The sequence below is a fragment of the Choloepus didactylus genome, chromosome 3, assembly GCF_015220235.1.
Source record: "Choloepus didactylus isolate mChoDid1 chromosome 3, mChoDid1.pri, whole genome shotgun sequence".
In the NCBI taxonomy this organism is placed as follows: domain Eukaryota; kingdom Metazoa; phylum Chordata; class Mammalia; order Pilosa; family Megalonychidae; genus Choloepus; species Choloepus didactylus.
Genome location: NC_051309.1, coordinates 46,397,086 through 46,411,339, shown reverse-complemented (window position 1 = coordinate 46,411,339; position 14,254 = coordinate 46,397,086). Strand labels below are relative to the sequence as shown.

The following is a 14,254-nucleotide window of genomic DNA, read 5'->3' as shown; positions in this document are numbered from 1 at the left end:
ACCTTAAGGAAAAAGGAACTAAAGCCCAGAGTTAACATTTTAAAACACTAAAATATCCTATGTGCAAAAAAAATTACATGAGAAACAAACAGGAAATTATGGCCATCAAAGACACAAAATAAAAATCCAGAAAACATCAATGAAGAACACAAGACTTTGTACACACTGGACAGAGAATTTTAGAGATAGGATCTAAAATTCAAATGCATAAAAAGTAATTATAAATCAATGATTTTTGACTTATAATTTATAAATATGTAGTCTGTCACAAAAACAGCACAAACGTGAAGTTTGGAGGGCATATATCATAGTTTGTGTATGCTATTGAAGTTAACTTGGTATCAAATCAAATAAAATTGTTATAGAATTAGGATTCTAAATTTAAGCACCATGGTAACCCCAAGAAAATATCTGAAAAATATGCATAGAAAGAAAAGAGAAGAGATTCTAAGGGATACATTTCAAATGATCAAAAAAAAAAAAAAAAAAAAAAGGCAGGAATGGAAAAATTGAGGGACAAAAAAGCATAAAAAAGTAGACAAAAACCAAACAGCAAAATGGCTGATGTAATCCTGTTATTTTCAGTAGCTACTTTAAATGCAAATTTGTTAAACTCTTCAGTCAGAAGGCAGAAATTGGTAGAATGGATAAAAAAGAATGACTTAATACGCTGTATATAAAAGAATCACCTTAAATTAAAAAACACAAGTAGGGAGAAAGTGGATGGACGGGGGAAAAAAGTATCTCAGGCAAATAGTAGCCAAAAGAGTGTGAGCAGTTGTACTAATAGACAAAATAGACTGATGTCAACGACTGTTAAAAGAATAAAGAAGGACACTATATTTTGATTAAATGTTCAATCAAGAAGATATAACAATTATAAACATACATGCACCTAACAACAGAGCCCCAAAATATATAAAGAAAACATTGATAGAATTGAAGGGAGAAACAGAAGGGTCCATATTAATAGTAGGAGTTTTCAACACACCACTTTCAATAATAGATAGAACATCTGGAAAGAAAAACAATAAGGAAGTAGAGGACTTGAAAAATATGATAATCCAACTAATCCTAACAGTCATATACAGAACACTTCACCACAAAACAGCAAGTACACATTCTTCTCTAGTGCACATGATAATTCTCTAGAGTAGACCACATCTTAGGTCACAAAACAAATCTCAATAAATTTAAAAGTATTGAAAGCATACAAAGTACTGCTCAAACTACAATGGGTTGAAGGTAAAAATCAATAACAGAAGGAGAACAGGAAAATTCACAAATATGTAGGCATTGGTCCACTCTTAAAAAACCAGTTGGTCAAATAAGAACTCACAAGGGAAATTCAGAAATATCTGGGGATGAATGAAAATTAAAATAATATGTATCAAAACCTTAAAGGCAGCAAGGCAGTGCTCAGGGGGAAATTTATATCTCTAAATGCTCCCATGGAAAAAGAAGAAAGATCTTAAATCTGTAACCTGACAACTTGAAGAATAAGTAAAAGAGCAAACTAAACCTAAAGTGAGAAGGAAGGAAGGAAGGAAGGAAGGAAGGAAGGAAGGAAGGAAGGAAGGAAGGAAGGAAGGGCAAGAAGAAGAAGGAGAAGAAGAAGAAGGATTAGAGCAGAAATAAATTCAATAGAGAATGGAATAACAATAGAGAATCAATGAAACTAAAAATTTGTTCTTTGAAAGATCAATAAAATTGACAAACCTTTAACTAGACTGGAAAAGAAAAAAGAGAGAAGACACAAATTACAAAAATCATAAATGAATGGGGGATATTACTAATAACCTTACAGAAATAAAAAGGATTATAAGAGGATATGATGAACAACTGTAAATCAACAGATAAGCTATATAAAATGAACAAATTCTTAGAAACATACAAATTATCTAAACTGAAGAAGAAAGAGATGATCTAACATCCAATAGCAAAAGGTTTAATCTGTAATAAAAAATCTCCTAAGAAACAAATGTCTGGGACCAGATAGCTTCACTCAGATATTCAAAGAATGAACACAATCCTGCTCAAACTCTTCCAAAATATCGAAGAGGAGGGGACACCTTCTCACTGATTCTATGAGTCCATTATCTCCCTAACACAAAAGCCAGATAAAGATATCACAAGACAATTACAGACCAATATCTTTTATGAAAATAGATTCAAAAATCTTCAACAAAATACTAGCAAACTAAATCCAAGCGCACATTGAAAAGATTATCCACAACAATCAAGTGGGATTTATCTTGAGAATGCATAGGTGGTTCTGCATGAGAAAATCAATATAATATACCACATTAATCAAATGAATGAATAAAAAGATGATCATCTCAATTGATGCAGCAAAGGCATTTCAGAAAATCCAGCACCCTTGCCTTTATTTTTCTTTTAAATGCGATTTTATTGAGATTTATTCACACACCATATAATCCACCCAAAATATACAATCAATGGCACACAGTATCATCATATAGTTGTGTTTTCTCACCACAATTAATTTCAGAACATGTTCATTACTCCAAAATAAAGAAAAACACTAAAAAGAAAAAAGAACACCCAAAACATCCCATACCCCTAATTCCCCATATATATATATATGTATATATATATATATATATGTCTTTTTTCTATTATTCAACATCATAGAGGCCATATATGAAAAACCCACAGCTAACATCACACTTAGAGGTGAAGGACTGAAAAGTTTCCTTCTAAGATCAGGGAAAGAAAACGATGTCACTTGCACCCCTACTATTCAATATTATATAAGAAGTGATGGTCAGAACAATTAGGAAAGAAAAATAAATAAACGTCATCAAATTTTGAAAGGAAGAATCAAAACTATTCCTACACACATGTGCCATGATACTGTATGTCCAATATCCTTAAGAATCTACAAGAAAGCTACTACATCTATAAATGAATTCAGCAGTTTCATGTGACATGATAAATGAACAAAGATCAGTGGTGTTTTTATATACCAGCAATGTACAATCTGAAAAGGAATCAAGAAAACAATCTTGTTTAAAATAGCAACAGAAAGAATAAAATATACAGGCATGAATTTAACCAAGGATGTAAAGGACTTATACATAGAAAATTATAAATTATTACTGAAAGAAATTTACAAAGATCTAAATAAAAGGAAAGATATTATTTTCATGGATTGGAAGGCTTGTTATTGTTAAGATGTCAATATTACCCAAAGCAATTTACAGATTCAATGTGTTTTCATTTGCTAGGCTGCTGAAAGCAATACACCATGAAATGTGTTGGCTTTTAACAATGGGAATTTATTAGCTTACAAGCTTAAAAGTTTAAGGCCATGAAAATGTCCAAATCAATAAATGATCAAGAAGATACTTTCTTCCCTAAGAGTGGCTGCTGGTGATCCTGGACTCCTCTGTCACATGGCAGTGTCTGCTTGTCTTGCCCTTCTTTTCCAGATTTTGTTGCTTCCAGCTTCTTCTTTCCATGACTTTTCTATCTCTGTCTTTCTCTCTGTATTCATCCCATTTATAAAGGATTCCAGTAAGAAGATTAAGACCCACCCTGGTCCACACCATAACTGAAGTAATGGTTTCCTCTAACAGGAATGTATTAGCTTTAAGAACATGATTTTCTGGGTACATACATTTCAAACCACTACACTCCACCGTGTGGACCCCGCAAAGACATAAGATTTCCATATGCAAAATACATTCCATTCCATCACAATATCCCCCAAAGTCTTAAATCATTTCAATAGCAATACTAAAAACAAAGTCTCATCAAAATCAGTTATAGGTGTGGTCTGTCCTGGGGCACAATCCCCTCTGGCTGTGAATCTGTGTAACTTAGAGAAGCCTGCTTCCAATATACAATGGAGGGACAGTCATAGGATAAACATTCCCATTTCCACAGGGAGAAATTGGAAGGAAAACAGGAGCCAGGGTCCCAAACAATTCCAAAATCCTGCAGGATACAGTCTCATTAGATTTCAAGGTCTGAGAGACATCTAGGAACCATGTTTTGTCCTCCAGGCCTGATGGAGTAGCAGCACCCCGTCCCACCCCACCCTCCACTTTCCAAGTGCTTGTGCAGGGACCATGATCTCCCCAACACTGAGGTGAAGGTTCCAACATCTTCAAGCACTAGGGTTACAGCCAGGCTCTCAGCTCCACCCTTGTGAAGCATCAGGGTGGTGGCTGGACTCTAGGTTCCTCCCTTGTCAAACATTAGGGTGGCAGCCAGCCTCTCTGCAGTCCTCCAGGCATCTGAGAAAATGGGAGTGGTATCATTCTACTAGGTCTATACCCAAAATAATTGAAAACAGGGTCTAAAACAGATATTTGTACATTAATTTTCATAGCAGCTTATTCACAATAACCAAAAGGTGGTAGCAATCCAAATATTCATCAACAGATAAATAAAGTATAGTATATGCATATAATGGACTATTGTTCATCTGTAAAAAGGAATAAAATTCTCATACATGCTACAATGGGAATGAACCTTGAAGACATCATGTTGAGTGAAATAAATCAGACACGAAGGACAGATATCATATTTTTCCAGCTGTATGAAATAACTAGAATATGCAAATTCATAGAGACATAGAGTAGAGTACAGGTTACTGGGGCAGCGCAGAAACGGAATGGAGAGTTAATGAACAGTGGGTACAGGGTTTCTGTTTGAGGTGATGAAAAAGTTCTGGTATTGGATGATGGTATGGTGAGTGCACCACAACACTGTGAATGTGATTAATCCCACTGAATTGTATGTTTGGGAATGGTTGAAATGGGAAATTGTATTTGTATACATATTTTCCAAAATATAAAAAACTGGGAAAGACTAAAGAGAAAATTACAATTAAATGCAAAACATGATCCTGGACTGGATCTGATAATAGAGGAGAAAATATCCAATAGGACATTCTTGGGACAATTGAAATAAAGTGGAATATAGATTATATGCTTTATATCAATGTTAAATTTCTTGAACATGATAAATGTAATTAATGAGGTTGTATAAATGAGTATCCTTGTTTTTAAGGAATATACCTAGAAATGTTAAGTGTTCAAAGAGCATAACGTATGCAACATACAAATGTTTAGAAAATAGATAGAAATACTATAGAGGATGATAGATTAGATAGAGAGAGGTAGGTGGATAGACAGACAGATAGAAAGAAAGAATAATATTTAAAATGCAGCAAAATATTACACGTTTGTAAATCTGGGTATATGGGAAGGGGATATTATTGGAGTTCTCTATATTGGTTTTACACAGAGGAAGTCCTTCAAGCAAAAGGAAAATAATGTCAGTTGTATATGAGGATCTACAACAAAGTATAAATAGCACAGAAAATGAAATGTAAAGACAATGGAATACCTACAAGCTCATTCTATGAGATCATCATTACCCTGATACTAAAATCAGACAAAAATATTACAAGAATAGAAAATGATATTCACATAAAGCAGATCAATGCTGTCAGGGAACTGGGGGTAGAGGAAGGAACTGACTGTCAATTGGCATGAGGAATCTTTTGGGGGTTTTAGAAATGCTCTCTTTAATGTGTTGATTGATTCATGGATATCCATATCTGTCAATACTCATCAAATTGTGCACTTGAAATGGGTTCAGTTTATTATATATAAATTATATCTCAATAAAGCTGCTTAAGACAAACCAACAAAATGAAAATAGCATTCCTGGCAGATATTGTGGTTTAGTTCACTCAGTAACCAATTCAGTCTCCTTCTAGCATGTCTTCCTTAATGCAGAGAATAGAAAACTAAAAGTATATTTCCCAGATTCCCTCACAATTAAGTTTTCATATGTGACATTTTTAGTAACTACAAATCAGACACATTCACTTGATGTGTGTGTAGGAACAGAATAATGTAGAAAGAAGGGCAGGGAACACATAGACCATTTTGTTGGTGTGGACCATGGCAAAGGCAGTGGATTTCTGGACCTGACTGCTTTCTTATTGTGTAGAGGCTTCATTGGTGGATAATTTCAGCAGAAAAATTTTGCTAGTAGTTCCTAGAACTATGCCTAGAGTCTGTATTTCTAATCTGTAAACTAGCTATGCTCAATAACTGTCTTTTTTCTTATACGCAGATAACATAGTACTTTAGTTACAGAATTCTCAAGCAGTCACACCTCAATATCAACTAGTTTAAGAAACCTATCAAGGTCAATGGCCCTTCTGTTCCTCTTTCTGTTACCAGAGCCCCCACTCAGGTACATTACACGTGTTTTATAGCTGAGTTCCTATGTGGGTTTTGTAGATGTCTACTATAACAGTATGTGAGTTGTTTGGTTAATCCACGAATCAAGACACTATTTCTAACCTATTTCCTATTGAAAATTCCAAGATAATTTAAGTTCAAAATATTGGAACACAACCTTTTGGTATAAAGAAAACTTCTGAAACCAAAACAACAGGACAATTGCCCCAAGCAAGGTAAACTAGCTATTTTTTTTCCTGTTGGTGGAGCATCCCGGGACAGCGTAGATTTGTCTTCTAATGTAATTTATCTCCCTTGACTGTTTCATTGCTTCTATCTTCTGTTTTGTTTTGTTTTTTTTTCAGTTTGGCTGGGGGAGGGAGTCGTCAGAAAAAAGGATCTCAGCATCCTTGTCAATTCCTGCCATCTTGTCCGTTGAACTAAATTGTCTTCACTTCATTGAAGATAACAGAACTCCGTGGCACCACACATCCTGGGTTTGGTAGCAATGATGACAGGCAAATAGGGGAGGTGCAAAATATCCTCATGCTCTCACCACCTCACCTCATTGCCTCTCTGTGTTTTTGTCTATCTGACTTCTCAGTCTGCCTCCGTATGCCTCGTCTATTTATGTCTTTGTCTGTCTACCTCATTCTCTGGCCCTCTCTATTTATCTATTTCTCTCTCCCTCCCCCTAAAGGAAGTTTCTGTGCAGATGATTCACACATCTTTTCTCACTTATCTAAATTTAAACTTAATCAAATCGTTTCATGTTACTGTTTAAAACACCACAGATGTTAAAGAAATTACCAACATCAGCTTCTTTTCCTCCCTAAAAATCATGTTTCACCATGTGCCAAAACCCAGCAGAGGGCAACCTTCCATTTCAGATGCATGAATGCCACAGGAAAAAGGCGCTACAATTCAAGAAATGTACTCCATTTACAGCTTTGCATTGGAATTTAAATAAAGGAGCTATCATAGGAGGAGGGAAATTGTTAATATTAGTCATTCTAAGGTGTCTGCCTCCATTTTCAATTATAGATTTGGAAGTAATTCTCCTTTAACAGGAAAAGAAGTGGAGAGGGGGGAATCTCCATCTCTGGCCTCTCTCCAGGTTTGAAGTATTAGCTTCAACTTACAGAAACACAGAGGAAGCACCTGTGGGGTCCTCCCTGCTCTAGGCTACCATGTGGAAACAAAGAAATTGAGACAGAACCTGCTTCCTACCTCCTTTGTCTGTTGGATTCTTCTTTCCCTCAAACTGAAAGGCAAATAGCAGGAAGTGAATTATAGCCTATTAGATTGCATCTGAAGTAGAAACAAGAGCATCAGATTGGCTTCTAAGTGGAATCAGGAATGGTTAAGAGCAGTATGTGGGATGAAGCCAACCTTCTTTATACCTGTGTGAGCAGGCAGGAGCCTACTAAGTTTAACTGTGCAGTTTCAACAGAAATTAAAATTCCACCGCGAGAAATATCTTACATCATCAGAAGAATTTCTCCCAAGTTTAAAGGTAAAACCTAAAACCCTTATCGGTTATTTTCTCCCTGGTGTGGATGAGTTTATCAGATCCTTTCCTTATAGAAGAATGTCTTAGGGAGAGAACAGAACATGAGGAAGCAATATAGCATAATTCATATATCCATTCAACTTGTTTATTGAGCACCTACTTTGCAGCAAGCCCTGTTCTGGATACTTAGAATGTATCAGTGAACAGCAAAGACCCTGGTCCTCGAGGTGATTTACCAAAGAACAGGCTTTGGGGAATCACACATGCCTAAATTAAAGTCATGGTTCTGCCATGTGGCCAGCCGTGTGACTTTAAGCAAGACAATTCATGTTCTCATTTACAAAAACAAGGAAAAGTGCTAGTATTTATTGAAAACATACTTTGTTCCAAGTCCTGGAAGTAATCACTTATATGTAGTATGTCACAAAATCCTCACAATCAGCCTATAAGGTAAGTTTTACTATCATTCCCATTTTACAAATGAGAAAACCAAGGCACAGAGTGATTTATATATTGCCCAGAATTGCATGGAAAGTATCACAGCAGGAATTTATAGGAGGCTGTCTGACTCAAGCAATTGCCTCTTAACTATTATGCCATACAAAATAGCTGATTTCTTTGGCTATCCTGAGGATTAGATAAGATGAATGGATTAAAATTGAGAGCGCAATATATTATTATTATTACCACCATTGTTATTTTCATCATTCTTGCTACCATCATTGATGTAGTTTTCTGGGTCCTGGGGGTTTGTGTTGAAATATACTTAAAAGAGGCTTATACCTCAAATCAGAATGCCTGTACTTCAGAAATCAGTCTGTACCCAGTTCTAGTTAAAAGTCAGATTGTGTAACATCATAGCTATTGAATCATGGCTTCTCTGCACTTATCTTTCCATCAGATGACAGGCTGCCTCTGCAGCCATGGCTCTAGGCAGGTTGTCAGAACACAGATTGCCTATCACAATATATGAGCATCTCCTGCTCTGATCTCTCTAACCTCCCTGAAAGCTGAAGGTTAAGACCATATGCTAGACAAAACCAAGATCTGAGTATGCATCTGCTATTTGACAGTCCTTTGTGCTTTGATAATTGATTATTTGGTCAACCCCTCCCCCTCAACTGCTGGGGCCCCTGGAGTCCTGCTCTCACCCTTTCCAAAGAGCACTCTCCAGCATTCTCTCCTTGGGCTTTTTACTGGATTAAGCATGTTCATGGATTAACAGGGGTTTATTATGTTAACAGTATTATTCAAAGAGAAAAGAAACAGGTATTTTTTGTTGCTGCTCAGGGAGTTCTCCCTGCTTACTGGAAGCCTAAATTTGCATATCACACTGCAGCACTACAGTGCAGATCAAGAAATTTTAAACAAAAAGCAGATAAAATTCTGGCTCCAAGCCCCCATTGCTTACTGATTTCATTTCAGGACTGTAATCTTAGGTTCATTAGGTAGGAAACTGAGTGTTAGATAATGGGGTATACGAGAATTTACAAATGTATAGGTTATAAATATTACATTTTTCTAAACTGCACTAAAATTTTTTATACTACACGTCAAGCTTCAAAATGCAAAACTCAATACAACTAAACATTTTTAAATTGTATTTTTACTCAAAAAGGCAATTTCACGCTGTCTTTATCTCACCCTGCTTCTGAGGGGATGAGTACTATAGCAATGCATTGTTTGGGATGGAAATAAGTGCTTCAGTCCCTTTGGTGAGTTCCCAAAAAGCGCAAAAATCCTGGTAACTATGCCACAAGGTACCTTAACATAGGCTTATAGATCTCTCTCAACACTGGCCGGGCAATGAAAAAAAGAAGATTTTCCTTAGCTGAGTACTTACCCCAAGATAGTGGCCATCGATGAACACCACTGGGAGAGATGGAGCTTCAGAAACTCGTTGGCATCGTTCATCTAACTCTTTCCCATATTCACCATTCAGAGCTATGTTTTTCTCTTCAAACTTTACCCGATGGTTTTGGAAGATCTTTCTAACCAGTTCACATCTTTCAAAGGTTGTCCGTACCACACGAAGGCAAGTAGTATAAATCACTACGCGGTCAAATTCTAGATCAGGTGAAGGTTGCTGAAGGGAAAATATTATTGTATAAATATATTTGCATTTACTTTCTTATTTTTATTGTTTTAAGACATTTAAATTTTAGCGAGTGTCTTATACATTAAAGGCATGCAATAAAAATTCAATGAGTTTCCTATTTGTAAATTCTAAAACAAGTCTTTTTACATTAGAACATCTGTAATTGGAGATAAGGATACAATCAACATAATTTAAATGATGTAATTTATTTGACAGTATTTTTTTTTCCTTTCTCAGTGGCACATCATATAATGGGATATCTTAAAATTGATGATGTCTATCATGGGATACCATGTGTTGAAACAATGAATGACTGAATTATCTTTCCTATGTTTTGCAGATATTGTTCAATTACTACATCTGCCTCTTAAACCCAAAGTACATTATGCCACAGAAATTCAAAATTAGCATTTAGTCAGTCAAAAATTATAATTCTTCTACTTATCAATTTACCAAATTTTATAGTCTTTTGAGCCACAGTTACCTAGAAATAACGAGTCCTATACCGTAGGATTGTTCTGGGTTCCAGTAGTATAACTAACATATGCACATGTGTTCTGTTGAGTGTTACAGTGAGAAAATTCTGCCACAAGGGATAAAAGAATGAGTGGCCCAGAAGGAAAGCACAGCAACCAACACCAAAATGGGGAGGGAGGTCAGAGCCAGGCATGAAAAGGAAACAAGGAAACACTTACATGCACCAGAGACAAGCAACTGTCAAAAACAAAGCAAAGACTGCCCTACATGAGGATCCTTTTTGACATTTCTTGCTAAATCAGAAATCAGAGGCTGCTTTCCTGGGAAACCCTGCCCAGCACTGCAGGTAGGTCCTGACATCATCAGAAATGTCCCTCTCAATTTATCACAATCTTACTTGAAGGAGACTGAACAGAACCCTATTATATGATGAGACCAAGGGTCATATGAGTCTTCACATGCCTACAGTTGTTAAAACGCAACCACACAACTTGCAAAACATGTGTAAAGCCAACATTTTGATTGGAAACCTTTCCAGGAGGCCAAACACTAGAACCAGCAAGTAATATACTAAGCTCCACCACTTTGTTTTTAAAAAAAATGACACCACTCTGCTGAGATGCAAACATAGAGAAAGTGCTACCAGAAAGGTCCAAAGTCATGAAGATGGCAACACAATGGTCTCCACCCTGCTGAGAGAGAGGATTTTTTTTCTTGATGAAATTTATTGAAGATGTGAGAATTGTTTCTTCCTTCAATAGAGTTTAGAGCTTAAATTGAAAACCTGGAGACCAGGAGGGGCCAAGCAGGTACCATAAATGCTAGGGCAGCCCAGGAATGAAAGAGATATTAGGGGATAGACAGAGAGCATCAACAAAAAGGGAGAAACATCACTTGGCTCCAGACAGACATGATTATTTTAAATAGAAGCTTGGAATATGAAATTTATAGGAAATTTCTGATCTCCAAATGGTTGCACCTAATTTAAAAACTTTTAAAAGACCATGTGGACCAACATATCTGAAGGCCAGATTTGACTTCTAGACTGACAATTTATGACCACTGAGGTAGAGAAAACAAGGGCTTTAAAATCAGCTATTCCTGGCATTGCCCTTGTCAGCTGTGTGTCTTCGGAAAGCTAATGAAATACAAAGCCTCGTTTTCTCAGCTGTAAAACGTGATAGGATAAATATCTACCTCACAGATTTGCTGAGATTGAGAGAGAATATATAAATACTTCTTTGTAGGGATTGAAACCTAGTACTGTGCTAAGTTAAACAGTGCAAAATAATTACACCCTGCGTTGTGGAATTCCTAAGATTAAAAACACAAACAAAAATAAGTCTTTTGAAGAATATAGGGATAATTAATGGCAAAAGGGGAGAGTGAATTTTTACTATGCATTAGATGAGAAAGCACTGATCTTCAGAGACAGCCACCAAGAGCCCAAGAGTCTGTGGCTCCTGTTCATGTCCACAGTGATGAGAGTCCAGTCTAGGGATCAAGGAACTCACCTAAGATGTTGCAGCTTTGGGATGTGCACCAAAGTTCTTTTTTTGCCTGATCATGCCGTATCACTCCTCTAGCTACAAAGGCTGTCATAAGCACACTTGTTTCTACCAAAATGTCCAACTTCTTTGCATAGCTCCATTTACTTCTGAAATATTTGATTAGAAATACTGTTCCCCCATTTATAAACATGGGGATGTTTAAGATTGGCCATTCTGCCTTCTTGACCAAAAGTGGGAAAAGAACGGAAAGAAAATTAACTTCCAGGGGCTAAGATAGTCAAGAGGTCATTCTGGAGGTTATTCTTATGTGCTATATAGATATTCCTTTTTAGTTTCTAGTGCATACAATAGCTAGAGGGTACTACCTGAATCTATTGAACTGTAATCCAGTAGACTTGATTCTTGATAAAGATTGTATAACTATACAGCATTTATCATGTGACCATGTGATTGTGAAAACCTTGTGACTGATACTCCCTGTATCCAGTGTATGGGCAGATGAGTAATTAAACAAAGACAAAAATTTATATAAATAAAGGGGGGGGGCGGGGTTTGGGATGTTTTGGGTGCTCTTTTTTATTTTTATTTTTTTCTTTATTTTGGAGTAATGAACTTGTTCTAAAATTGATTGTGGTGATGAATGCACAACTATATGATGACACTGTAAGCCATCGATTGTATACTTTGGATGGATTATATGGTGTGTGAATATATCTCAATAAAATTACATTAAAAAAAAGATTGGTCATTCTGCTGATAACATTAACACAATCACATGGGATTCTTCTCTCTGTTCATAGAACAAATGTGGGGTACCACTCCTCTAAGAGACATACATTTAAAAAATAGTTACAAGTCAGACCCCATCAAGTGGCCACAGTAGATGCTATTGCAAAGGGAAACAGATATTCCTTTATCTGATACTGAGGATCAACTTCACCTGGAATCAGTGGTTCTCCAAGAGAGGTGTATATTAGAATAAACTGGAGTTTTTTCAAAGCCCAATGCCCCAGGCACGGTCCATACCAATTAAATCAGAATCCCCAAGAGTGGGATCTACATTACAATTTTTAAAGCTCCTCAGGCAAATTTAATGTGCATTCATGTTCTAGAACTGGTTAGATACTTGTTGGAAACATAGAAAGGCAGGCCTCACCCCAGACCTACCAAATCAGAATCTCCACTTTAATAAGACCATCAGGGAATTTGGAAGCATGTTACGGTTTGAAAACCCCTGTGTAATCACATAGTCAGCCTGATTAGACAGAAGAACTGGGTTTCTATCACTTTAAAATAATTGCCAGTTATTCGTTAGAATAACTTATTTGCCAAACTTGATGCTAGGTACTAAGTATATAATAGTGAGCAAATGATATACTTCCCTATCAACATGGAGCTAATAGATTAAATTAAGGAAAAAAAAGTTGCACAAATAAATACAGAATTACAAACTGTTGAGTGCTGTGAAGGAAAGGTACAAGATGTTGGAAGAGCATATTACAGGTGTGCTTCTCTTGTCTTGGAGGTTGAGGAAGTACTTTCTGATATTTGGGCTCAGATTGGAAGAAGAAGGAGTTAGAGAAATTAACTAGGTAGAGAAGGTAGGGGGTAATATTACAGGCAAGGGAGCATCAAGTTCAAGGTTTTGAGAAGGGAAGGAACATAGCATCCTTGAGACTCGGAAAGAAGGCCAGTTTGTTGAAACACAAAGAGGCACAATTAGAATGGTACTAAATGATTCTGGAGAGTTACGCAGGGTAGATATTATGTTAAACATTATAGCGGATCTGAAGATATGAGGCCTTTAACCTAAAAGCAATGGGAAATTCCTGCAGGCTTTTAAGGAGGGTGGGAAGGACTGCACAGAATTGTTTATATTTCTAAAAGAAAATTGGAGTATGGCCATTGCATATAGTTGCACAAGATGTCCAATGCCCATTAGTAGCCTAGTCTGAATGAATGGCGCCCCCAGGGTTGTTTCCTCCACAGTTTGAGCACTCACACTCATCCTTACTCCCAAGTCCCCTGGCCTGGGGACTGAGAGTAAATGTGGGGCAAGGTCAGGGCAGGATGTATGATCATATATTACAATAGGCTATTAAGTAAATGTTCTAAAAAAGATCTCATTGCACAGCTTCGTGGTTTGGTTTGGAAATAGGTTTTCCTAGAGGCAGCTGTAAGCTGGATGTTTTCTCAAGGTCTTTTCTAGTTTTATTATTTGAATTTTTAAGTGATATTATCTTTGAAAAAAAATCTATATTTGCTCAGTTTTCTTTCCCTCGACAGAATTGTCAAAGCATCTGGCCAGAAATCTAAAAATAGGCTCTCAATGGTTATCTGTCCCTCATCTCCCTTCTAGAGGGTTACCATGGGAATAGCATAATGAAGGATGAAGAATCTGAGACGGCACTGAGAAGCCACTGGC

The 14,254-nt window shown here is 36.5% G+C and overlaps 1 protein-coding gene across 1 annotated transcript in view; it reads right to left on the bottom strand.

Moving 5' to 3' along the window:
- GRXCR1 (glutaredoxin and cysteine rich domain containing 1) overlaps positions 1–14,254 on the bottom strand; it is a 122,362-nt gene that overhangs the window by 49,565 nt on the left and 58,543 nt on the right. Inside the window, exon 2 of the mRNA XM_037828926.1 lies at positions 9,587–9,829. Within this exon, the coding sequence (XP_037684854.1) occupies positions 9,587–9,829 (243 nt within the window). The remainder of the gene's footprint in view (positions 1–9,586; positions 9,830–14,254) is intronic.